The sequence below is a fragment of the Mobula birostris genome, chromosome 8 (genome assembly GCF_030028105.1).
Source record: "Mobula birostris isolate sMobBir1 chromosome 8, sMobBir1.hap1, whole genome shotgun sequence".
In the NCBI taxonomy this organism is placed as follows: Eukaryota; Metazoa; Chordata; class Chondrichthyes; order Myliobatiformes; family Myliobatidae; genus Mobula; species Mobula birostris.
The window spans coordinates 26,253,636-26,279,811 of NC_092377.1; the positions used below are offsets into that span (position 1 = coordinate 26,253,636).

A 26,176-nucleotide genomic window follows, 5' to 3' on the forward strand; every position below is an offset into this window, starting at 1 on the left:
TGGAATTGAATTTCAATCCTGTCGCCTTTCACTTAAAAAAAATGTGCAGTATTGTCTACCAGAAATGAACAGGAAAGGCCTCGGTGTATAAAAGTTATTAATTTTGCAAAACACATGCTTTGCAATGAGTGAGAATTATACAGAGGATCTAGTGTTCACTTCTGTTCACTCACTGACACAAGCTTCAATATCTTAGGTTTAAAACACAATTTGACATAATGTCTTTTTCCTTGATATTGCTCCTTTGAAACACCTTGAGGCATTTTACATTCAAAATGTCTAGCTGATACATTGCTGTGGTTCTTGTCATACTTTCTCTGGTGATTGATGGTAATCTAGAATCTGTGAAACATTTGATCTTTTAAATCCTTAGTCTTGTTTTCAGACTGTATAATATTTGCCGTATATTTAACCTCCTGTAGAACAGGTTTCTTGTAGGAAAGTGGAGATTTCAGAAGAGTAGGTGAGATCCGAACAGGGAGGAGGATGTGAAGAGGCTCCAAAGGGATATAGATAAATGAGAAAGTGGGCAGATAAAAAAATTAAGTAGAAAAACTGAAGTCATCCACTTTGGTGCATAAAATAGAAAAGCAGAGTATTATAAACACAAGAGATTCTGTTGATGCTGGAAATACAAAGCAATACACACAAAATGCTGGAGGAACACAGCAGGTCAGACAGCATCTACAGAAAGAAATAAACAGTCAATAAACAGGCTGAGACCTTCATCAGGACTGAAAAAGGACGGGGAAGATGCCAGAAAAAGAAGGTGGAGAGAGGAAGGACAGGCTAGAAGGTGATAGGTGAAGCTAAGTGGGTTGGAGAGGGCAGATGAAGTAAAAAGCTGGGAAGTGATTGGTTGAAAAGGGAAAGGGGTGGAGAAGAAGGAACCTGAAAGAAGAGGAGAGTGAACCATGGAAGAAAGGGATGAAGGAAAGGCACCATGGGGAAGTGATAGGTAGGTGAGGAGAAGAGGTAAGAGGCCCAAGTAGGGAACTAAAGAAGAGGGAAGGGGGATGGGAAAAAATGTTACCGAAAGTCAGAGAAATTGATGTCCGTGCCATCAAGTTGGAGGCTACCAAGATGGAATATGAGGTGTTGCCCCTCCAGCCTGAGAGTGGCCTCATTGTGGCAGAAGAGGAGTCCATGGACAGACGTGTCAGAATGGGAATGAGGATAGGAATTGAAATGGTTGACCACTGGAAAATTCTGCTTTTACCGGATCGATTGGAAGTGCTCAACAGAGTGGTCCTCTATTCTATGTTGGGATTCACCCTGAATGGAGGTGAGAGAGGAATTAAATGGGTAGTTGTAGCAATTCCACCACTTGCAGGGATAAGTGTCCAGAGGGAAATTAGCAGAGAGGGATGAATGGACAAGAGAATCAAAGAAGGACTGATCCCTATGGAAAGCAGAGAGTGGGGGAGGGGGGCATTAAAGATGTGTTTGGTGGCAGGATCCTTTTGAAGATAACGGTGGTTATGGAGAAAATGATCCGTTGGATTTAAATGGAGTGGTAGGTGAGGACAAGAGGAACTCTATCCGTGCTAATGCTGCGGGTAGATGGGGTGAGCATGGATGTCCAGAAAATGGTTTTATGTAGGAGATATTGAATTGTGTTGATGTTGAAAGGGTCAGGGGCTTTGTTGTATACAAGTCACTTAATGCAGATGTGGCAAGTGATTAAGAAGGGAGCTTTAAAGACAAGTGCTATGCTGGCCTTTGTTTCCAAAAGGATTTGAGTACAGGAGTAAATCACAATCACATAGGACCAGGGTGTGATTGTATCTGGAGTATTTCATCTCCTTAGCTAAAAACAGCATCTGCACTGATGCAGAGGAAATGCAGGAAAGGTTTACCCTATGGATAATTAGAATACCCTGATGCCATATGTGAAAAGATTGTGTAGACCAGGCCTGTGTTCTTGAGACTTTAGGCAAGTAAAAAGAGATCTCATTGCAGAGACACCTGTCACTGGCAACACCTTTATCAGATCATCTTAGTCTCCTATGTTCCAAGGATAGAAGTCCTGGCCTGTCCAACCTCTCAAGTTCCTCAAGTCCTGGCAAAAACATTTTTTCCAGTTTAAACATATTTTCCCTATAGCAGGTGACCAAAACAAAATATTACACCTTGTGTGGCCTTACCAGCATCTTGTACAACTGTAGTATAAAAATTTCACCTTCTATGTTCGTTGTCCTGACTGATGAAGGTCTGCATACCAAAAGAATTCTTCACCACCTTGTCTATCCGTGACTCCGCTTTCAAGGAACCATGCACCTGAATTCCTCTGATTCACGTATAATGTAATTAATTACAAAGATTAATAATCAAAATGACAAGCACTCAGAAATAATTTAAAACATATAAATCATTACAAATAATATTTGTAAATTATATTTTTCTCCAAATCTTCAGGCCAAAATATCCTGTTGTAATGAATAGCACTACCCCAATGAGGTGATATCATGGGGATCTTGATCAGTTAGGAATGTGGGTCGAACAGTGGCAATTGGATACAGATAGTGTGAGATGATGCGTTTTGGAAAGTCAAACCAGTGTTTATCCTACAGGGGTAGGGCACTAAGGAGTATAATGGAACAAAGAAAACTAGGAGTACAAGTACAAAGTTCATTGGAAGTGGTGTCACATGTAGACATGATAGTGAAAAAGGCATTTAGCATGCTGGCCTTCATCAGTCAGGGCGTCAAGTATAGGAGTTGGGACATTATGTTGCTGGCTATTGTACAACTCACTGGTGAGGCCACAACTAGACAACAATTTTGATCACTCCTTTATTGAAAAGATGCAGTGAAACTGAAGAGAGTACAGAAAAGATTTACAAGAATGTTGCCATGACTAGAGGCATTGCCAAGTAGAAACTGCCTAGGCTAGGTCTTTCTTCCTTGGCATGCATGAAAATGAGGGCAACCTTACAGGAATGTTTACAATCAGAAGAACAAAGTCAATATGTACTCTTTGCCACAGTGCCTGTGGGGTGCATTCTGAGCGTTTTGGCATCCTGAACAGCTTTTGGCCATGTCTTCAATCTGTTTATATATTCCTGACATCACACATAGCTCTGGGTGAGACTCTTCATTTGACTATACCCAGGTGTTCTTCATGCAGATTAAAGGAAACCACAGCGCAGTTTAAAGGAAACCACAGCGCAAGATCCACACATCAGCGTTCTTTGGTGAGGCCACACTCAGACAACAATTTTGATCACTCCGTTATCGAAAAGATGCAGTGAAACTGGAGAGAGTGCAGAAAAAATTTACCATGAGTTGGCCATCCTTGCAAGGTGATTTCATAGACTTTTGACAATTTTGGATCATTCCTTGGTTCCCTTTGTATTTCAGAATTTGTTACTAGCAACTGGTCCACCAATGTGGTGTGGAACACTTCTGCTGGGTGACAGTATGAAGAATTTTCCTCTTCAGTTGCCAGCAGTGGAAGACGTGACAAGCCATCAGCATTGCTGTGTTGTTTGGCACCCTTGAACTCTACCTAGGAACAGTGCCCCACCTTGTAACCAGGTAGCTGTCATCACTGGAATTCCCTTCCTGGGATTGACAATGGACACAAAGTGCTGGTAATCTGTCACGGGGGTTAGCTTTTGTCCTTAGAGGTAGTGGTGGAACTTCTTTATTCCCCATACTGGACTAAGGGCCTCTCAGTCGACCTGTGCAAGTTGCGTTCTGCTCTCGTCAGTAATCTTGAAGCAAATGCAATTAGGCATTCAGATCCATCTTCCATAATGTGTGACAAAATGGTTCCAATGCCATAAGGGGGCGCATCGCAGGCCAGTCAGATAAGCAAGGATGGGTCATAAAATGTGAGCAGTTCATCGTGTGTTATCAGTCTCCTTGTTTCCTTGAATAATTTTTCACATCTTTCTGACCATTCCCACTTTGCTCCTGTCTGTAACAGTGCATTCAATGGGTGCAGCACTGTAGCAATGTTTGGGAGAAACCAGTGGTAGTAGTTTACAAGGCCCAAGTAGGACCTGAATTGTGTCACATTTTCTGGTTTGGGTACCTGTAGCACTGCTTCAGTCTTCTCTTGTGACCTATGTAAGCAATGCTTGTCAATGACATGTCCACAATATGAGATTTCATTCTTGGAAAACTCAGTTTTCTCTCTCTTAGCATGCAGACTGTACTCACTCAGCCCGGTAAGTACTTTACCAAGGTTCTGAAGGTGCTCTTCATCATTTTTGCCAGACACGATGATGTCATCAAAGTAACATTGTGTTCCTGGAATATCTCGGAGGATTTGTTCCACTGCTCTTTGCCAAATTGCTGGAGCTGATGCAGCGCCAAAGACAAGACGGATATACTGGAAACTTGAGGAAATCTGCAGATGCTGGAAATTCAAGCAACACAGACAAAAACTGCTGGTGAACGCAACAGGCCAGGCAGCATCTATAGGAAGAGGTACAGTCGACGTTTCGGGCCAAGACCCTTTATCAGGACTAACTGAAAGAAGAGTGAGTAAGAGGATATACTGGAACTGTCCCTTGTGAGTGTTGATTGTGAGCAACTTCCAGCTTGACTCCTCAACCTCCATTTGCAGATAGGCTTGTGACAGGTCAATCTTTGAAACCACTCCCCGCCTGCCAAAGATGCAAGACGTCTTCTCTTCATGACGGGGATACTGCACAGTACTCAGTATCAGGTTGATGCTCACCTTGAAGTCCCCACATATGCAAATGGCTCCGGCCTGCCCTTTCTTGATCACTAGGACAATGTGCATGGCCCAATCGTTCCATTCAACCTTGGAGAGAATTCCAGATGTCTCCAATCTCTGAAGTTCATCATCCAATTTAGGACGTAGTGTTTCAGGCACTGGACGCGTTTTATGGAATATTGGTGTTGCTCTTCCATCCAATTCAAACCTGGACTTCATGCCTTTGTGTTTACCAATCCCCTCTCAAACAGCTTCTCATTAGCATTATGCAGCTATGTCACTGTCTGGTTAGTGCTACCATTTGCGCTGCTGTTGCCTGTTGATGTCACACTGAGAGCTTTGGTTGAGTGCTATTCTAGTTGGATTTTTCTCAACCGTTCACTTCTGAACAGTGTTGGCCCTTCACTTTTCAACACATATTGCTCCAACTGCTGTGTTTGGCCTCCATATATCACATTCACCTTCAGTTTGCCTTTGGGTGACTCTTCTTTGCCTGTATAGGTCTTAGCATCACTGATGTCTTCTCCAACGGTATCTTAGAAAACAGTCTGTTGTAGTCAGCCTCCGGAATTATGGACAAAGCTGACCCTGTAGCCAGCTCCATTTTCAGTTTTACACTGGACACATCTACTGTGATCCAAATGATTTTATGATCTGCTTCAATAACACTATGCAGTTCTTGATCTTTGTCAGACTCTGTGTTGTCTGATTCTGTTATACATTTGCTTAGTTTTGTCTTTGAGACTTTTCATGCAGTTGTGCTTTTTGTCTGCCTTGCACAATCTCTTTATGTGACCTTATCTGGGACACTTACTGCAGACTTCTTCTTTAAACCAACAGTCATTTGCATCATGAGAGGATCCACATCGATGACATCGGTGGATATGGCATATCCCATTGAAACCTACAGATTGTTGAAAGGACTAGATAAGGTGGATGTGGGGAGGATGTTTCCTCTGGTGGGGGTAACCAGAACTAGAGGGCACAGCCTCAAAATTGAGGAGTGACCTTTTAGAACAGAGGTCAGGAGGAACATTTTTAGTCAGAGGGTGGTGAATCTGTGGAATGCCCTAGCACAGACCGTGGTTGAGACCAAGTCCATAGGTATATTTAAAGTGGAAGTTGATCATTTCCTGATCAAAGGATATGGCGAGAAGGCAGGTGTATGGGGTTAAATGGAATCCGGGGTCAGCCATGATGGTCTTATGGTTTTTTTGCACCATTCAGGGACATTCAATGTGAAATGCATTCTAACCTCCTTTACTGTGGTTCTGTTGCATTCTTTGCTGCAGTCTCTAATAATATTGCAATGGTCAATGCCCGTTCTAAGGTTAGGCTTCTTTGGAGTGCTTTGACTGTGCATGCCACATACAAGCCTGTCTCTTAATGCATCAGAAAGTCGAGCTCTAAAGTTACAGAACTGGGAAAGTTTGTGCAGTTCTCAAATGTATTCAGAAATGTATTCATTCAAATCTTTTGAATGGTTATTTTGTAAAATCTGAATCCCTCAAGTATAACCAGCTGTTTAGAGCTCCAGTGATTTTGATGCAAACAAGTACGAGGTTCTGACTTTGGTAGGACCAACTATGGGAGGCCTTACACAATGGGGCACTGAGGAGTGTGGTAGAACAAAGGGTTCTGGGAATACATAACTCCTTGAAAGTGATATCGCAGGTTGATAGGGCCGTAAAGAAAGATTTTGGTACATTGGACTTCATAAATCAATGTATTGAGTACAGGAGATGGTATATTATGTTGAAGTTGTACAAGATGTTGGTGAGGCTAATTTGGAGCATGGTGTGCAGTTTTGGTCACCTACCTACAGGAAAGATGTAAACCAGGTTGAAAGAGTGCAGAGAAAATTTACAAGGATGTTGCAGTGTCTGGAGGACCTGAGTTATAAGGAAAGATTAAATCCTTCTAAACCTTTCCGATTTTCCTTGCTTTTTAAATGCTATAATTGTATCCATCTTTACCACCTTTATTGGCAGATCATTCTACTTACCCACCATCCTCGTGTGAAAAATTTGCTCCTTAGGCCCCTTGTAAATATTTTTCTTCTAACCTTAAACCTATTGCCCATGGTATTGAACTTTCTTGCCCTGGGGAAACGACCATTTACCTTATCCATGCTCTCAGGATTTAGTAAACCTCTACGAAATTACCCATCAGCCTTATTTGTTCCAGGACAACAGTCCCATCTTATCCAGTTTAAGTTTAAACCATCTTATCCAGTCTGTTTTTGTAAATCATGTCCTCCAACCCCAGCTGCATTCTTTGTAACATTTTTCTGCACCCTCTGTCCCTTAGCCACATCCTTCCTATAGTATAGGTGACCAGGTGCAGCCTCACCAAAGTTGTAAACAGCTGTTATGTGACATCCCAACTCTTTCACTTAGTCTCCCATCTGCTGAAGGCAATCTTGTCACATACCTTCTTTACTGCCTTGTCACCACTTTCAAGGAACGATGTACTTGTACCCTATGTCTTTCTGTTCTTCCACACTCCCTAGGTCTCTGTCATTCACTCTATATGTGCTGCTTTGATTTAACTTCCCAAAATGCATTAATTCACACTTGTCTGAGTTTTTAACGCATGTATTTAGGCTATAGAACAAGTTGCAGGGTGGGAAATGGAGGGAACATCAGCTGTAGTGTTCAAATTGGAGTTAGCTTACTATTCAAAGAGAAATTACTTGTGGAGCCAAGGGGAGAATTCAGAAGAATGGGACCAATTGCATTTTGCAATAAGCCAGAAGGGACTCAATAGGCAAAGTGGTCGCTTCAGTACTGTAGTCATTCTGTGATTCTGCCATCCTACTGTCCAGAGTTCTAAATGAATGGGAGCTGCCGCCACCTTCCTGTGATTAATGTTATATATACATACAAGAGATTCTGCAGACGCTGGAAATTTTGAGCAACACACACAAACTGCCTGAGGAACTCTTCAGGCCAGGCAGCATCTAGGAAGGAAAATAATCCATTGACGTCTCGGGCCAAGACCCTTCATAAGCACTGGAAAGGAAGGGGGCAGAAGCCTGCATTTTGTGTGTTTTGCTCAATATTATACTAATTTCATGCTGGGGAATGCTCAGTTTGGAATGTGTGATTTGGAAGTTCTGCCCTTGCACTTCATAACAGAAAAAAGAAATATTCAGATGAATATGTTTTCTTTAAAGTGGAAAGAGGACATTACTGCATGGAGTTGGACAATGATGTGACTTAATTAAGCACTGTACACCATTACGCAGTCAATTCTGCCCAAAAAAAAAACATTGAACTTTAAATCTATTTCATGCATTTTATTTCCATTAGATAAAATAGGTTTAGGAACAACCAGCCACAACAATGCTCCAAAATCCATCTCATCAATCAAATTTTGTTAAACATTTTGCTAAATGTACGTGATAATATTGAAATCCCAGCACTAATGTCTGATAATGAAATATGATAAATTTAAGATTAAATGAACCACAATTGATTTGGGAAAGGTAACACAAGGAACCACCTTCAAATAAACTGTGTTTTCTATTCACTAGTTTATAACCCTGGAAATGATCGAATCTCAATGTTATCTTGTCAACGACATATCTCAGCGTTTTCTTCGAGACCAAAGCAATGTGATTGTTATATTCTGTGTGGAGCTACCATAATAGGAGATTCCATGATACAGATACTAGCACTACTTCAGGCATTAGCTGGCAGGCTGACAACATGGCAGTGTAAAAGGTTGCCATCATTGGGATTGTGCGTGCTGTAAGAAGAAAATATCCAGCGTGTTAGTAAGAGCCCAGTTTAGCTTATGTGTAAATGCTACATGATACATGTTAGGTAAATTTTGTATCTAGTATCCCCGGCCTTTAATTATGATCACATGCTTCATGCAGAACCCTTAATGAGTTTGCAGCCTTCTTTGGGCATTGGAAGTTGGCACGCAACCTATGTAGCAGAGTGAAGTCACAATCCCACAACTCCCTGTTGTAGGAGCTTTCAAATGTGCTACAAGGCTTTCAAATCCCTATTCCATCACAGCGTTTCAGTTTTTTCTTCAAAGTGTTGATTGAGGGAGCACACCACAAAACCTTTGTTGTCTTTTCATCTTCTCAACCAGAATTGGATGAAGATGTGAAAGAAAATAAACCAAAATAGCTCACAAACAAAGGAATTGAGTGTCATTTAGTTAATAGCTGTTTTTTTTCCCAACAAAATATGATAAAATTGTGCAAACGCTAGTTCAAGTGGAGAATAGGATTGATTACATGAGGTAATTTCTGTTCTGAATAATATCAATGATAGTTGCCTTAACACAGATTACTTTGGTGTCTCATTTGCTGTGAAGTCATCCCACAGCTTTTGTTCAAACCAAATGTTGAACAGTATGAAACAACTTTCACAAAATATCTTACAAAGTGAATATAAAATAATAGTGTGTGAGACTTCTTGAAATTACACATGGTTAATTCAACTCACTTTGCTAAATATTGTTTAGCATGGACTGCTTATGAAATGTGAGTAATGATTTGAATGCTTTGAGTGCCATCAACTGGACGAAATGTTATTAAAGCAGGTTTGACATTTAAATGTCTGATTTTCTACAGTGAGTAGTATGAATGAAAAACAAATTTCAAAGATTACAATAGGGACAAATGGAGAGTAGTAGAATCAATCCATTCCTCATCCTCGGAAAGAGAGTTCTCCATTCATCGTGCTTCAGTGTTTTACAAGCCTCTTGAGTCACTGTTAACGTAGCTTCCTAATGATCATACATGTGAATGAGTATTCAGTTTTATTGGTAATCAGTTTCCCAAGGTTTGTCTCTTTCTCAAATCCAAATATCTTTGTGCCTTTTTCTGGCATTTTATAATTGTTTTTTTTCAGTTCTCATTCAGAATCCGAATCAGGTTTAATATCACATGCATGTGTCATGAAATGTGTTGTTTGCAGCAGCAGTACAATGCAATACATAATAATAGGGAAAATGTGAATTACAGTAAATATCTATACAGTTAAATAAGAAACAGAAATAAAGAAGTAGTGAGGGAGTGTTCATGGGTTCAATGTATGTCAAATTCAAAAATCGGATGGCAGAGGAGAAGATGCTGTTACTGAATCATTGAGTGTGTGCCTTCAGGCTCCTGTGCCTCTTTCCTGATGGTGGCAATGGGAACATGGCTTCCTTAGTGATGGATGCTGCCTTTTTTGAGGCATCACTGCTTCAAGATGTCCTGGATACTACAGGGGCTAGTACCCATGATGGAGCTAAGTTTACAATTTTCTGCAGCTTATTTTGATTCTGTGCAGTAGGACCACCCCCCCCCCCCACCCACATACCAGACAGTGATACGGTCAGTGAGAATGACCATGGTACATCTGTAGAAAATTTTGAGTGTCTTGGTTGACATACCAAATCTCCTCTTTTGAACTCCCCAATCCAGTTCCTTCCTTTGCAGAGTTTCTTCGTGGACAATAAAAGCCTGCAGAATTAAGAGGTTATTGGTCAATTTGTCCAAGCGTGATTGTTATCAGTGTAATAAAACACTTTCCCTCTACTTACTCTGTTCAGTCCCTTTTTATCTAAATCGGGAAATTGCAGGCCATTATTTCCAATCTTTTCCAATCCCTGTGCACTATTTTTTGCCTTTTATTACACAATTTCTGTCGCTATTGACACCTGTTAGGATTGTTTTGCTTCATAGAGTTATTTTGCAACATTTGTTCATTAATAAAGTTAAAAATATATAAAAGCCATTAATGAAAAAAAATTGTCTTCAAATAACAGTCTGAGTCACAAGTTCAGCATTTTCTGGGTGCCTTAATAATTGATTTGTGCATGGAGTTTACTCATTTGTGTGGTCCTGTCTGTTAAAATTGTTTACCCCATCACACAGATAACCTCTGCATAATGTTTCATGCAAATATTTTCCTGTTGTTTGAAGACCAGAAATCCTTTCACTCATGAGTGAATTTGGAACGAGGCTTAGGGTTAGTTATAAGTTCTATTCAAAATTTTTCCTCCCATATTGAGAAATAGGCATTTTGTGTTGAACACTAGCTTTCCAGTGGATTTAAGACCAATTTTTCAACTCCATTTTGCCAATTAAAGCTTCCATTGTTTGCCAATTAAAGCAATGAGGAAGATTGAACATCGAGGTGAATGTGAAAGCTTGGAGATCGTTTCAGTCTCCGAGAAGATTCCCGCAGACAGAGGCAGTGTTCGCAAACCTTGTGGTGAGCAGGTTGCGCATGGGGCGCAAGCTGGTGTTTGCTTCAGTTTCGCTGATTAAAGCTTCTATTGTTTGCTTATTAAATTGATGAAGGAGATTGAAACATCGAGGCAAGTGTGGCGGGTGAGCACTGGCTGCCTCTCTTTTGATCATTCTGCTATGAAGAGGGAAATACCTGACAGAGAGCACTACCCAGGTTTTCTGCATTTTGGATGTGGACTTGGACTATAGACTTTATTTTCGTTCTTATAGTTTTTTATATTCTGTGTTTTTCACCCAATATTTCTTGTTTTTTTTTGTGCTGGGAGGGGGATTTGGGTGTCAATGTGCCTGTTCCATTTTGTTAATTTTTTTGTGTGGGAGAAGAGATTTGCAGATCGATGTGCCTGTTCCATTTTTGTTTTTTTTTTTGGGGGGGTGGAGGGATTTGTTCATTTTGTTGTGCGCGGAGGGGGATTTGGAGGTCAATGTTCTAGTTCCGTTTTTCTGGTTTTTTGTGCGGGATGAAGGATTTGGATGTTGATGTGCCTGGTCCGTTCTTGTCATTTATTTGTTTGGGAGGAGGGATTTGGGGTTTATGTGCCTTTTCCATTTTGTTCAGTATTTTTGTGTGGGGAAGGGGCATCAGGGGGTGTGGGGTTGATGATCATGCTGCCTTTCTTTTCTTTCTTGGTTTCATGGCTACCCAGAGAAGAAGAACTTCAAGTTATATACTTGATAATAAATGATCCGTTGAACCTTTTCTTTTTACCAATGTTCATCCAGTTTCTTGGTGCAATTTGTGTGTCTTGCCATTCTACTGAAAAAAAAAACAGCTGTTGAGTTGGTGAGAGTAGAGAACATAAAGTATAAATGTTGACGTATTTTTTTTTTATTTCAAAATATACTTTATTCAAAAATAAATATATACAATAAACCATTCAATAACTTTTCATCCTTTACATACGTTTCCATTATACTCAGTAAAATACCCGTGTTTATAGCCACCCACGTGGCACTCCAGTAGTTCAGCTTAGCATCTCATTGTTGAGGGGTATACTCCTCGCCCACCGACCCCTCCCACTCCCATGGGTGGAGAAAGCCTATACTGTGGTCCTTCCCCACCGGGCCCTTGCGGTGGCTGCACCAAGTTTCAGTGCGTCCCTCAGCACGTACTCCTGCAGCCGAGAGTGTGCCAGTCGGCAGCATTCTCCCACGGACATCTCCATGTGCTGGTAGAGCATCAAGTTTCAGGCTGACCAAAGAGCGTCTTTCACCGAGTTGATGATCTGCCAGCAGCACCGGATGTTGGTCTCCGTGTGCGTCCCCGGGAACAGCCCGTAGATCAGAGAGTCCTCTGTTACGCAGCTGCTGGGGATGAAACGTGACACTAGCCCGTCCATCCTCCTCCACACCCTCTTTGCGAACTGGCAGTGTGCAAAGAGGTGGGTCACAGACTCCTCCTCACTGCAGTCCTCCCGTGAGCAGTGGGGTGCGGGGACGACATTCCGGGCGTACAGGAGGGCTCTGACTGGGAGGGCCCCTCTCACCGCCAGCCAGGCGAGGTCTTGGTGCCTGTTGGTGAGATCTGGCGATGAGGCATTTTGCCAGATGAACTGGACAGTCTGCTCAGGGAACCACCCCACTGTGTCCATCACGTCCTTCTCCTGCAGTGCCTGCAGGACACTTCGTGCCGACCACTGCCTGATGGCCTTGTGGTCAAAGGCGTTCTCCTGGAAGAACTTTGCTACGTGGGATAGGTATGCCGGCAACGACCAGCTGACTGGGGCGTTGCGCGGGAGTGGGGCCAGACCCATCCTTCGCAGCCAGGGCGACAAGTAGAACCTGGGCACATAGTGGTACTTGGTGCCCACATACCTGGGTTCTACACACAACCTGATGCAGCCACATACGAAGCTGGCCATCAGGGTGAGGGCGACATTGGGGACGTTCTTGCCTCCGTTGTCCAGGGACTTGTGCATGGCGGTCCGTCTCAGCCGCTCCATCTTGGATCCCCAGACGAATCTGAAGACAGCCCGGGTGATTTCCGAGCTGTAGGAGCGGGGGACGGGCCAGACCTGCGCCAAGTACAGCAGCCCTGACAGCTTCCCATCAGGTCTGGAGTCAGGCAGGGCTGCCCCCTCTCCCCTGTCTTGTTTGTCTGCTGCATAGAACCCTTTGTGGAAGCCATCAGGAGGGATGAGGGCATAAGAGGGGTGACGCTGCCAGGCAGTAGAGGGACCCAAGTGAAAACCTCCCTGTACATGGACGACGTCACCGTCTTCTGCTCTGATCCGAGGTCAGTTCGCAGGTTGATTGGCACCTGCGAACAGTTCGAGCTAGCGTCGGGGGCCAGGGTCAACCGCGCAAAGAGCGAAGCCATGCTCTTTGGCAACTGGCCCGACCGATCCAGCGTCCCCTTCACCATCAGGTCTGACCACGTGAAGGTGTTGGGGATCTGGTTCGGAGGGGCTGAGGCGTGCAACAAGAACTGGCAGGAGCGGACTGCCAAGGTGAAACAGAAACTGGGACTGTGGGGAGGGCGCTCCCTGTCGATAAATGTTGACGTATACCTCAAGGATAGGTGCTTAGTCTACTGCTCTACTCTCTCCACACCCATCACTGTGTGGCTCAGCATAGCTCAAATGTCATCTATTATTTGTTGATAACATAACTATTGTTGGAAGAATTTTAGATGGTGACAATAAGGCGTACAGGAATGAGATATGTCAGGTGGTTGAGTGGTGTTGTAGCAACAACCTTACGTTCAACATCATTAAGACAAAAAGTTTGATTATAGACTTCAGAAACAGTCAAATAAGGCCACACCCACCAGTCCTCATTGAGGGATCAGTCATGGAAGGCATGAGCAACATCTCCGAGGATCTGTCCTGGGCCCAACCTATCAATGCAGTTACAAAGGACGCACGACAGCAGCTATATTATGTTAGGAGCCTGAGGAGATTTGTAACGTCACCAACAGCACTCACAAATGTTTACATCTGTAGCATGGAGAGCAACCTAAGTGTCTGATATGGAGGTGCCACAGCACAGAATTGAAATAAGCTGCACAAAGTTGAAAACTCAGTCAGCTCCATCATGGGCTCTAGCCTCCCCCAGCATCCAGGGCATTTTCACAGAGCAATGCCTCAAAAAGGCAACCATCATTAAGGACCCCTATCACCTGGGGCATGCCCTCTTCTCATTGCTACAGGAGCCTGAGAGCACACACTCAATGATTCAGGAATAGCTTTATCCCCTCTGCCATCTGATTTCAGAATGGACACTGAACCCATGAACATTACCTCACTACTCTTGTTTTCTCTTTGTGCAGTACTTACTTAATTTAACTTTTTAACATACATGCTTTTTTAATTATATATGTATTGCAATGCACTGCTGCTGCATAACGATAAATTTCATGACGCATGCCAGTGATATTAAACCTGATTCTAATTCTGATTGTGTTCTTGTGCTATAGTGGTTGTGACGTAACTGAACTCGATTTGCTGTTTGGCACATTTCATCTGACTATTGGTGTGATGTAAAGATTCCTTGACTTCTTAGATTGTATTTTTAAAGATTTCCAAATATTTCTTTATAATTGCTTTTGAAGTTTTACTCAAAATTTTGACACACAAGTATGTCCAAGAAGACACACTTGATTGTTATGGTGATGGATAGGGTTTCCAATACTGAGTGTGAAGCATATTCTAACAGTAATATTTTTGCCCAGGAGCCTATACTTTTTTAAACGTTTGTCTTTATAAGGGTCTAATTTTTAATTTCCTCTCTCTTTGCTTTATTTTTTGCAGAATATGCCAGAAAGCCACAATGATCCCAAATTACAACAGCACAAATTCTTCATTTTTTATCAATACCAGTCTCTCCTGGAACAGAGAATCACAAGAACGAGTGGCTCTGGGTGATGGGTCTACGGACAGAAGTACCAGCAGTTTGCTAAGATCAGCCACCTTTTCTCCCACAGCCTCTTTGGAAGCTAACGCCTCTGTCACAAGTTACAGTACCATTGACCCTCTTGGGGGTCACACTGTTTGGCAAGTTATTTTGATTGTCTTTTTCACAGGAATAGTCTCCTTGGTGACTATCATAGGAAACATTCTTGTGATGGTTGCATTCAAGGTGAACAAACAGTTAAAAACAGTGAACAATTACTTCCTACTTAGTCTTGCCTTTGCAGATCTGATAATTGGAGTAATTTCAATGAACCTATACACGACGTACATCATAATGGATCAATGGGCTCTGGGTAATGTGGTTTGCGACCTCTGGCTTGCCATTGACTATGTTGCTAGCAATGCCTCTGTCATGAACCTTCTGGTGATAAGTTTTGACAGATACTTATCCATTACACGACCGCTCACCTATAGAGCGAAACGAACTCCCAAGAGAGCTGGAATAATGATTGGTCTTGCATGGACAGTTTCATTTGTACTGTGGGCTCCTGCCATTTTGTTCTGGCAGTATATTGTTGGCAAAAGAACAGTGTCTGCGAATCAGTGTTTAATACAGTTTTTATCTGAACCAATAATTACTTTTGGTACTGCCATCGCTGCATTTTACTTGCCGGTCACCATCATGACTATCCTTTACTGGAGGATCTACAAGGAAACCGAGAAGCGCACCAAAGAACTGGCGGCTCTGCAGGCCTCAACTCATGACATGGAAACCGTGCAGTTTTTCCGTCAAACTGGCAGCACTAGGAGTTGCAGCAGCAATGAGCTGCAGCAGGAGGGAATGAGAAATAAAAGGAAGCCAAGGAGGTGCCACTTCTGGCCAGCCCCCAAATCATGGAAGGCCAGCACAGAGGGTGAGCAGGAGCCAAGCAGCAGTGATAGCTGGAACAACAATGATGGCGGTGGTTCCTTGGATCACTCAGCTTCATCTGATGAGGAAGACGTGGTGACAGAAACCAGGGCAATTTATTCCATTGTGTTAAACCTTCCCGGGATTGCGGCTGGTCTATCCAAATCCACAGAGTTGAACAATACTGATGAACTTGACAAAGTTGATTCCAGTGAGAAGGAGGAAAAGTTCAGGTCGCAGCAGTTAAAAGAAGAGCAGGACAATAGCTTCCACCAGCATTTTGCCAAGCTTCCTGCTCGGTCAATGCCATCCATCCATCCTTCAAAGTCTGTGGGAGGAATTTCCTCTTTAGCAAAGTCATCCTCATCCATGCCTTTGTCTTTTAGAGAAACCACAGTTTCAAAACCTTTTGCCCCAAAATCAAGAAGTCAGACAACAAAACGTAAGAGAATATCACTTATAAAAGAAAAAAAGGCTGCTCAGACACTCAGCGCGATTTTGCTGGCTTTTATTATAACATGGACACCATACAACATAATGGTGCTGGTAAACACATTTTGTGACCAATGCATTCATGATGCACTGTGGCGCCTGGGCTACTGGTTGTGCTATGTGAACAGCACTGTGAATCCCATGTGCTATGCACTGTGCAACAAAAACTTCAGAAACACTTTCAAAATGTTACTGCTGTGTCGGTGGGAAAAGAGAAAAAGGCGAAAGCAGCAGTATCAGCCAAGACAATCTGATGTTTTCCATAAAAGGATTCCATGCGAAGCTTCCTGAAGCAGCAGTTGCCAGATTGTGATTGTTTCTGTTTAGTACCAATTAACTGCTCTGTCCAAGACCATACTGGCTATCAGTGTTGTGAGCACACGGCTGAAGTATATGCTGCTTTTGTATTATGTGTCGGATGGTGTTTACATGATGTTGGCAGCAGTAAAGTACTTAGAGTAGTGTTGATGTGTTTGAATTGTATTAATTTGTTTTTTTTTGTTCTTATGAGATTCATGCACGCTTTTGCTTAATATATTAATTGACATCAACAGAGCACTTAAGTTCTAAATGCTATTATCTTGGTGCAGTAACTACAGATACTGGATTTTGCACCTCAGACCTTGAGAGTATTGCTGTACCTCAATTTGCACACTTTTCCTCCTTTATTTCTTCCCCTTCTCACTAAATTTCCCTTTTATTCTTTTTATGGGCTCCGTACTACCACACAGTTTAAAACATTGGTTAGGCTGCATTGCATAATCAGCTCTGACACGTTGCAATACCCAGAGCCCAGTTTCTCCCAAAAGAGCGAAGCCTCAAATTGGTCCACTTGTGCGATGAGCCTGGGACTGATCACACTCGTGATTGCTTCTGGTTGAAGTCGTTAATTGGCACTGGTATTACTATGCATGAAGCATGGTTCACCATATTGGTCCCATTTTAGCCACGGTCTGATTTTAAAAAATTCCAAAGGTTAGATGGATTTTTTTTTTGTGGGAAATCTGTATGAGCTTTCATCTGACACGTGGTGAGCACAGTAAAAAAAAGGGATGAATTTTCTTGACTCCCACAAAGATTATACTTTCCATTGTCAAATAATATTTAACATAAAGTGTCACCATCAATATGAATCTAACTTTTAAGTGAAGTTGGAATTTTCGGTTCTCTAGGTTGGTGAGGCCCTACTCTCTTTCATCAAGCTGTGGAATTACCAGTTGCTTATATCTTACCTGTGATGTCACAAATCAATGTATGAAATCGTATAACAGAAAATCCTGACATCAAACACTTTGAACTTCATGCAGTATCTGTATTCTCTGGTATTTTTACAAAAAAACAGTCAAAGACCAAGAATTGTGAAAAGTGATTTTATATGATGTGTATCTAGTTTGTTTTATATTTTCTTCATGCATTTCAACCATAAGATGTTCTAGGTTTAAATTATTGTCACTGCAAAAAAAAATGCACCATGTGCTTGATACGTTTCACTCCATTTTAACTAATAGTCATTAATGTTTGCAGTCCTGGATTTAATATCAAAGTAAGTATGATTTTAGGAACTGCAAATAAAATTTTTAGTGTTCATATTTAGCATCAGGCCCTGAGGACTATTGTAAAAATGATGACTTACAACATAATTCAATGTCAATATGAGAAAAAATGCACCACTGTAATTTAACCATATTTTGTATGACATTGTAAAATTTAGTAAATGAAACTTGGTGTTTAATTTGGTTCAATAACTTGACCGGTTTATTTACATATTGAATGTAATGTTCTATGAGTTGGTTTTATAGCAGCAATAAAAGTCATGCAAAATTCTTTGTACTATTACTGTACATTTTGTGGTAATGGCAGAGGAATCTTCCATAATTCACAAGACAAGATCACAAGACAAAGGAGCAGAAGTAGGCCTTTCGGCCCATCGAGTCTGCTCCGCCACTCCACTATGAGCTAAACTATTCTCCCATCTAGTTCCAATTTCCGGCTTTTTCCCCATATCCCTTGATACCCTGACTAATTAGATACCTATCAATCTCCTCCTTAAACACCCTTAATGATCAGGCCTCCACAGCTGTATGTGGCAACGAATTCCATATATCATAAGACCAAAAGACAAAGGAGCAGAAGTCGGCCATTCGACCCATCGAGTCTGCTCCGCCATTTTATTATGAGCTGATCCATTCTCCCATTTAGTCCCACTTCCCCGCCTTCTCACCATAACCTTTGATGCCCTGGCTACTCAGATACCTATCAATCTCTGCCTTAAATACACCCAATGACTTGGCCTCCACTGCTGCCTGTGGCAACAAATTCCATAGATTCACCACCCTCTGACTAAAAAAATTTCTTTGCATTTCTGTTCTGAATGGGCGCCCTTCAATCCTTAAGTCATGCCCTCTCGTACTAGACTCCCCCATCATGGAAAACAACTTTGCCACATCCACTCTGTCCATGCCTTTCAACATTCAAAATGTTTCTATAAGGTCTCCCCTCATTCTTCTAAACCCCAAGGAATACAGTCCAAGAGTGGACAAATGTTATCATATGTTAACCCTCTCATTCCCGGAATCATTCTAGTGAATCTTCTGTACCCTCTCCAATGTCAGCACATTCTTTCTTAAATAAGGAGACCAAAACTGCCCACAGTACTCCAAGTGAGGTCTCACCAGCGCCTTATAGAGCCTCAACATCACATCCCTGCTGCTATACTCTATTCCTCTAGAAATGAATGCCAACATTGCATTCACCTTCTTCACTACCGACTCAACCTGGAGGTTAACCTTAGGGGTATCCTGTACGAGGACTCCCAAGTCCCGTTGCATCTCAGAACTTTGAATTCTTTCCCCATTTAAATAATAGTCTGCCTGTTTATTACTTCTGCCAAAGTGCATAACCATACACTTTCCAACATTGTACTTCATTTGGCACTTCTCTGCCCATTCTTCCAATCTATCCAAGTCTCTCTGCAGACTCTCCGTTTCCTCAGCACTACTGGCCCCACCACCTATCTTCGTATCATCAGCAAACTTAGCCACAAAGCCATCTATTCCATAATCCAAATCATTGATGTACAACGTAAAAAGAAGCAGCCACAACACGAACCCCTGTGGAAAACCACTGGTAACCGGCAGCCAACCAGAATAGGATCCCTTTATTCCCACTCTCTGTTTCCTGCCAATCAGCCAACGCTCTATCCACGTATGTAACTTTCCCGTAATTCCATGGGCTCTTATCTTGTTAAGTAGCCTCATGTATGGCACCTTGTCAAAGGCCTTCTGAAAATCCAAATATACAACATCCACTGCATCTCCCTTGTCTAGCCTACTGGTAATTTCCTCAAAAAATTGTAATAGGTTTGTCAGGCAGGATTTTTTTTTAAGGAAACCATGCTGAGTTCTGCCTATCTTGTCATATGCCTCCAGGTACTCTGTAACCTCATCCTTGACAATCGACTCCAACAACTTCCCAACCACCGATGTCAAGCTAACAGGTCTATAATTTCCTTTTTGCTTCCTTGCTCCCTTCTTAAATAGCGGAGTGACATTTGCAATCTTCCAGTCCTCCTGAACCATGCCAGAATCTATCGACTTTTGAAAGATCATCGCTAATGCCTCCGCAATCTCCACAGCTACTTCCTTCAGAACACATGGGTACATTTCACCTGGTCTGGGAGATTTATCTACCTTTGGACTATTCAGCTTCCTGAGTACTTTCTCTGTCGTAATTGTGACTGCGCACACTTCTTTTCCCTGCCACCCTTGAGTGTCTGGTATACTGCTGATGTCTTCCTCAGTGAAGACTGATGCAAAATACTCATTCAGTTCCTCACCATCTCCTTATCTCCCATTACAATTTCTCCAGCATCATTTTCTATCAGTTCTATATCTACTCTCACCTGTCTTTTACTCTTTATATACTTGAAAAAGCTTTTAGTATCCTCTTTGATATTATTTGCTAGCTTCCTTTCATAGTTAATCTTTTCCCTCTTAATGACCTTCTTAGTTTCCTTTTGTAAGGTTTTAAAAACTTCCCAATCCTCTGTCTTCCCACTAATTTTTGCTTCCTTGTATGCCCTCTCCTTTGCTTTAAAGGTTGCATCCTTTTTCCATTCGAAAATTTCTTCTTCTTTGGAATATACCTGTCTTGCACCTTCCTCACTTCTCGCATAAACTCCAGCTACTGCTGCTCTACTGTCTTTCCCGCCAGTGTCCCTTTCCAGTCATCTTGGCCAGTTCCTCTCTCATGCCACTATAATTTCCTTTACTCCACTGAAATACTGACACATCAGATTTCGGCTTCTCTTTTTCAAATTTCACAGTGAACTCAATCATGTTATGATCACTGCCTCCTAAGCGTTCCTTCACCTCAATCTCTCTAATCACCTCCGGTTCATTACACAATACCCAATCCAGTACAGCTGATCCCCTAGTGGGCTCAACAACAAGCTGTTCTAAAAAGCCATCTCGCAGACATTCTACAAATTCTCTCTCTCGAGATACAGTGCCGACCTGATTTTCCCAATCCACTCGCATGTTAAAATCCCCCACAATTATCATAGCACTGCCCTTCTGACAAGCCTTTTCTATTTCTTGTTGTAATTTGTAGTCCACATCCCTGCAGCTGTTTGGAGGCCTATAAATAACTGCCATCAGGGTCCTTTTACCGCTGTAATTTCTCAGCTCAACCCATAAAGGTTCTGCACCTTCCGATCCTATATCAGCTCCTTCTAATGATTTAATATCATTTCTTACCAATAAAGCCACGCCTCTCCCTCTTCTGATACACCGTGTATCCTTGGACGTTCAGCTCCCAGAGACATGCATCCTTTAGCCACGTCTCAGTGATGGCCACAATATCATACCTGCCAACCCTCTGGCTAAAAAATTTCTCCTCATCTCTGTTTTAAATGGGTACCTTCTAATTCTAAGACTGCGGCCTCTGGTCCTGGACTCACCCACCAAGGGAAACAACCTTTCCACATCTACTCTGTCTAACCCTTGCAATATTCAAAATATTTCTATGAGATTCCCCCTCATTCTTCTATACCCTAATGAACACAGTCCAACAGCCGACAAACGCTCCTCATACGTTAGCCCCTTCATTCCAGGAGTCATCCTCGTAAATCTTCTCTGAACTCTCTCCAACATCAGTACATCCCTTCTAAGATAGGGGGCCCAAAACTGCACATGGTATTCCAAATGAGGTCATCAATGTCCCATAGAGCCTCATTAACACCTCCTTATTCTTATACACTATTCATCTTGAAATGAATGTCAACACAGCATTTGTTTTCCCTACTGCCAATCCAACCTGGTGGTTAACCTTTAGGGTATCCTGCATGAGGACCTCCAAGTCCCTTTGCACTTCGGATTTTTGAATTTTCTCCCCATCTAAATAATAATCTGCCCGATTATTTCTTCTTCCAAAATGTACAACTGTACATTTCTCAACATTGTATCTCATCTGCCATATCTTTGCCCACTCTCCTAAACTGACCAAGACCCTTTGCAACCTTTCCATTTCTTCAACACTTCCTGCTCCTCCACCTATCTTGTGTCATTAGTCTGTTGTGCAAGAAATGTAGGTAAAATATCCAATTTACCATGAATATCTGAAATCAAAAATGTATGTTATTAAAAATGTCACTCTCCATGTCAAGAACCCCAGACTTATTACTCACCCCTAATTGAGTCAGAAAAAGAGGCAAAAAATGTTACTTGTCACAGTAATAATGCAGTGGATTAGGGAAAAATCCAAGCTACTGGGGCAGCCTAGCGTTAGCATAACACTACTACAACCTAGGTTCAATTCCGCTACTGTCTGCAAAGAGTTTGTACGTTATTCCAGTGAGCACTTGTGTAACCTCCAGGTGCTCTGGTTTCCTCCCACATTCCAAAGACATACAGGTTAAGAAGTTAGTTGGTCACCTGGGTGTAATTGGGTGGTGTGGTCTCAGTGGACCAGAAGGGCCCATTACCCTGGTGTATCTCTAAATAAATACTAGCACAGAAAGTGTGAGGGAAAAAGGCAAGATTTGCTTTGTAGGGATGGTGTATGATTAATAAAGACATAAAAAAGGTCTTAGCCATTTGACCTGTTGTGCCATTTAAAAGCTTGTGACTGATCTTCTAGCTCAGAGTCATTTTCCTGAGCTGACTTCAACACTTGATTCCCTTAATGTCTAAAACCTTCCAGTTTCTGTCTTCAGTATACCTAGTGACTGAACTTCCCTCCCCCTCTGTCCTAATTGAGGAAGAATTCCTGACACACAATGCGGACAGGACAACTACAGAACAGGCCATACTGGATCTAGTACGAGGTACAAACCTGCTCAGGTGACAGGCAGCTCCATGGATGAGCATTTCAGAGATAATGCCAACTCCCTGACATTTAGCATAACCATGAACAAAAATAGAAGCAAACAATATCAAAGGTTCAAAGGTACAATTTAATGTCAGAGAAATGTATACATCCTGAAATGCTCTTTTCTTCACAACCATCCATGAAAACAGAGGAGTGTCCCAAAGATTGAACGGCAGTTAAATGTTAGAACCCCAAAGCCCCCCTCCCTCCCACGTGTAAGTGGCAGCAAGCAACAATCCCTCCCCCCACCAGCAAAAAAAGCATCCACCAAGCACTCAAGTGTGAGCAAAGCAACAGCAAAGACTCAGATTTGCAGTTACCCCAAAGACTTCACGTTTCACCTGGTATTCAACACAGCACTCTCTCCCTAATAAGGGAGAAAGAATTTAATTGGGAGAGGGCAAATTGCAATGGTATTAGGCAGGAACTTGGGAGCAAATGTTCTCAGGGAAATGCACAGCAAAAATATCAGATGCGACTCTTGAGAATTATAAAGTAGCCAACAATGGATTTAAGAGTGCTTGAAGAGGACATGAGATAACTAGAGGGTTTTGACAAGCAGGGGTGAAGAAACCCCAAAACATTTAACATGTACATGAAGAATAGGAGGATGATGTTTTCCTTTGCATCAGCCTCAATGTGGTGCAGTTCAATGGGCAGATTTCCTGGGCTGTGAAAATCCAAGTTGGATTCCATAAGGAAACCACCAGCCTGAAATTGGTGCCATGATCAATGCTGAGCCTGCACTCAGGAACGCGAACCTCTTGCCCAGCCAAGATCATAGAAGCTGACAAACTCAAATAGATTTGCTGGTTTTTATTAAGACCCATTACAGTATCTCTAAATTCCACCACTTACTGGAAGAATCACGAAGTCTGCGATTCAAAGAAGAGAATCCGAGGAGGAGGGATCCGGCTGGGGAAATGTCAAGCAGATTTTCCTTGGGATTCAATTTATGAAAGCAACTAATCAATTCAAGATGCCAGTGTGACAGTTTCAATACCAATTGCCAATATAATTGACATGTTGGCTTAATTAACATCTTGCTCCAATGCAGCAAGTGCAACGAAACCTCCTTCCTGCCCGGATCCTGCACTATTTCAAGTAGGCTTGCTTCGGCTGGTGAGATTTTTCATGTAAAGATCGCCATGCAATAACAGCTTTACTAATTCATCAGGTGAAGTTCAACTTCAAGTTCAAATTTATTGCTATTCAACCATACACATGTAGACAGCTTTCTTTTTCTGTATTAATCTTTTTATTGATTTAAAACGAGCATAAATACAATCAAGAGGAGAATTATCTCAAATATATATACCAGTAACAATACAAACCAAGTTTAATATAGACATTGTCAAAATCATAGATATTGCTAAACTAGTATAAATTATATAATAAAAAAAATGAAAACAGCAATTCTCCTCTTATCAGTTTATGAAGAGAAAAGAAAAAGCATTGAGTTTTAAATGAAGAGAAAAAAAACCACTAAACTATATGAAAAAAAGGACTGGGCAGTACGTTTTTAGGATACAACCAAAAAAAAGAGAAAGAAAGACTTTCCGATCAAATCTGAAACTTCGAAAAAAAAGGTTGAAAGAGTAATAAATCAAATTAAATGAAAATATTGGATAAAAGGTCGCCAGGTTTGCTCAAATTTAAAGAATGTATCAAATATCTGACTTCTTATTTTCTCTAAACTTAAACAGCACATAATGGAGGAGAGCCAATAAAAGACTGTAGGTGGATTAGAATACTTCCACTTCAATAAAATGGCTCTCCTAGATGTATACAGCTAAATGAAACATTGTTCCTTCAGGGCCAAGGCGCAAATCTTGGTGAGTAGGGTAAAGGAAAATTTTTAATTGGGGAAGGGCAAATTATGAGGCTATAAGGCTAGAACTTGCGGGTGTGAATTGGGATGATTTTTTTTGCAGGGAAATATACTATGGACACGTGGTCGATGTTTAGGGAACTCCTGCAGGATGTTAGGGATAAATTTGTCCCAGTGAGGAAGATAAAGAATGGTAGGGTGAGGGAACCATGGGTGACAAGTGAGGTGGAAAATCTAGTCAGGTGGAAGAAGGCAGCATACATGAGGTTTAGGAAGCAAGGATCAGGTGGGTCTATTGAGGAAAATAAGGTAGCAAGAAAGGAGCTTAAGAAGGGGTAGAGGAGAGCAAAAAGGGGGCATGAGAAGGTCTTGGCAAGTAGGGTAAAGGAAAACCCCAAGACATTTTTCAATTATGTGAAGAACAAAAGGATGACAGGAGTGAAGATAGGACCGATTAGAGATAAAGGTGGGAAGATGTGCCTGGAGGCTGTGGAAGTGAGCGAGGTCCTCAATGAATTCTTCTCTTCAGTATTCACCAATGAGAGGGAACTTGATGACAGTGAGGACAATATGAGTGAGGTTGATGTTCTGGAGCATGTTGATATTGAGGGAGAGGAGGTGTTGGAGTTGTTAAAATACATTAGGATGGATAAGTCCCTGGGGCCTGACAGAATATTCCCCAGGCTGCTCCACGAGGTGAGGGAAAAGATTGCTGAGCCTCTGGCTAGGATCTTTATGTCCTCTTTGTCCACAAGAATGGTATTGGAGGACTGGAGGGAGGTGAATGTTGTCCCCCTGTTCAAAAAAAGTTCGTAGGGATAGTCCAGGTGATTATAGACCAGTGAGCCTTACGTCTGTGGTGGGAAAGCAGTTCGAAAAGATTCTTAGAGATAGGATCTATGGGCACTTAGAGAATCATGATCTGATCAGGGACAGTCAGCATGGCTTTGTGAAGGGCAGGTCATGTCTAACAAGCCTGATAGAGTTCTTTGAGGAGGTGACCAGGCATATAGATGAGGGTAGTGCAGTGGATATGATCTATATAGATTTTAGTAAGGCATTCGACAAGGTTCCACATGGCAGGCTTATTCAGAAAGTCAGAAGGCATGAGATCCAGGGAAATTTGGCCAGGTGGATTCAGAATTGGCTTGCCTGCAGAAAGCAGAGGGTCGTGGTGGAGGTAGTACATTCGGATTGGAGGGATGTGACTAGTGGTGTCCCACAAGGATCGGTTCTGGGACCTCTGCTTTTTTGTGATTTTTATCAACAACCTGGATGTGGGGGTAGAAGGGTGGGTTGGCAAGTTTGCAGATGACACAAAGGTTGGTGGTGTTGTGAATAGTGTAGAGGATTGTCGAAGATTGCAGAGAGATATTGATAGGATGCAGAAGTGGGCTGAGAAGTGGCAGATGGAGTTCAACCCGGAGAAGTGTGAGGTGGTACACTTTGGGAGGACAAACTCCAAGGCAGAGTACAAAGTAAATGGCAGGATACTTGGTAGTGTGGAGGAGCAGAGGGATCTGGGGTACATGTCCACAGATTCCTGAACATTGCCTCACAGGTAGATAGGGTAGTTAAGAAAGCTTATGGATTGTTAGCTTTCATAAGTTGAGGGATAGATTTTAAGAGTCACGGGGTAATGATGCAGCTCTATAAAACTCTGGTTAGGCCACACTTGGTGTACTGTGTCCAGTTCTGTTCGCCTCACTATAGGAAGGATGTGGAAGCATTGGAAAGGGTGCAGAGAAGATTTACCAGGATAC

The 26,176-nt window shown here is 42.1% G+C and overlaps 1 protein-coding gene across 2 annotated transcripts in view; it reads left to right on the forward strand.

Annotated features, from left to right (window-relative positions):
- The window catches only part of LOC140202159 (muscarinic acetylcholine receptor M3-like), a 151,951-nt gene extending 135,430 nt beyond the window's left edge, over positions 1 to 16,521 (forward strand). For both annotated transcript variants that reach the window (XM_072267029.1, XM_072267028.1), the window contains exon 2: positions 14,710 to 16,521. In XM_072267029.1, the coding sequence (XP_072123130.1) occupies positions 14,729 to 16,504 (1,776 nt within the window). In that variant the 5' untranslated portion in view covers positions 14,710 to 14,728 and the 3' untranslated portion in view covers positions 16,505 to 16,521. The remainder of the gene's footprint in view (positions 1 to 14,709) is intronic.
- The last annotated feature ends 9,655 nt before the right edge of the window (positions 16,522 to 26,176 follow it).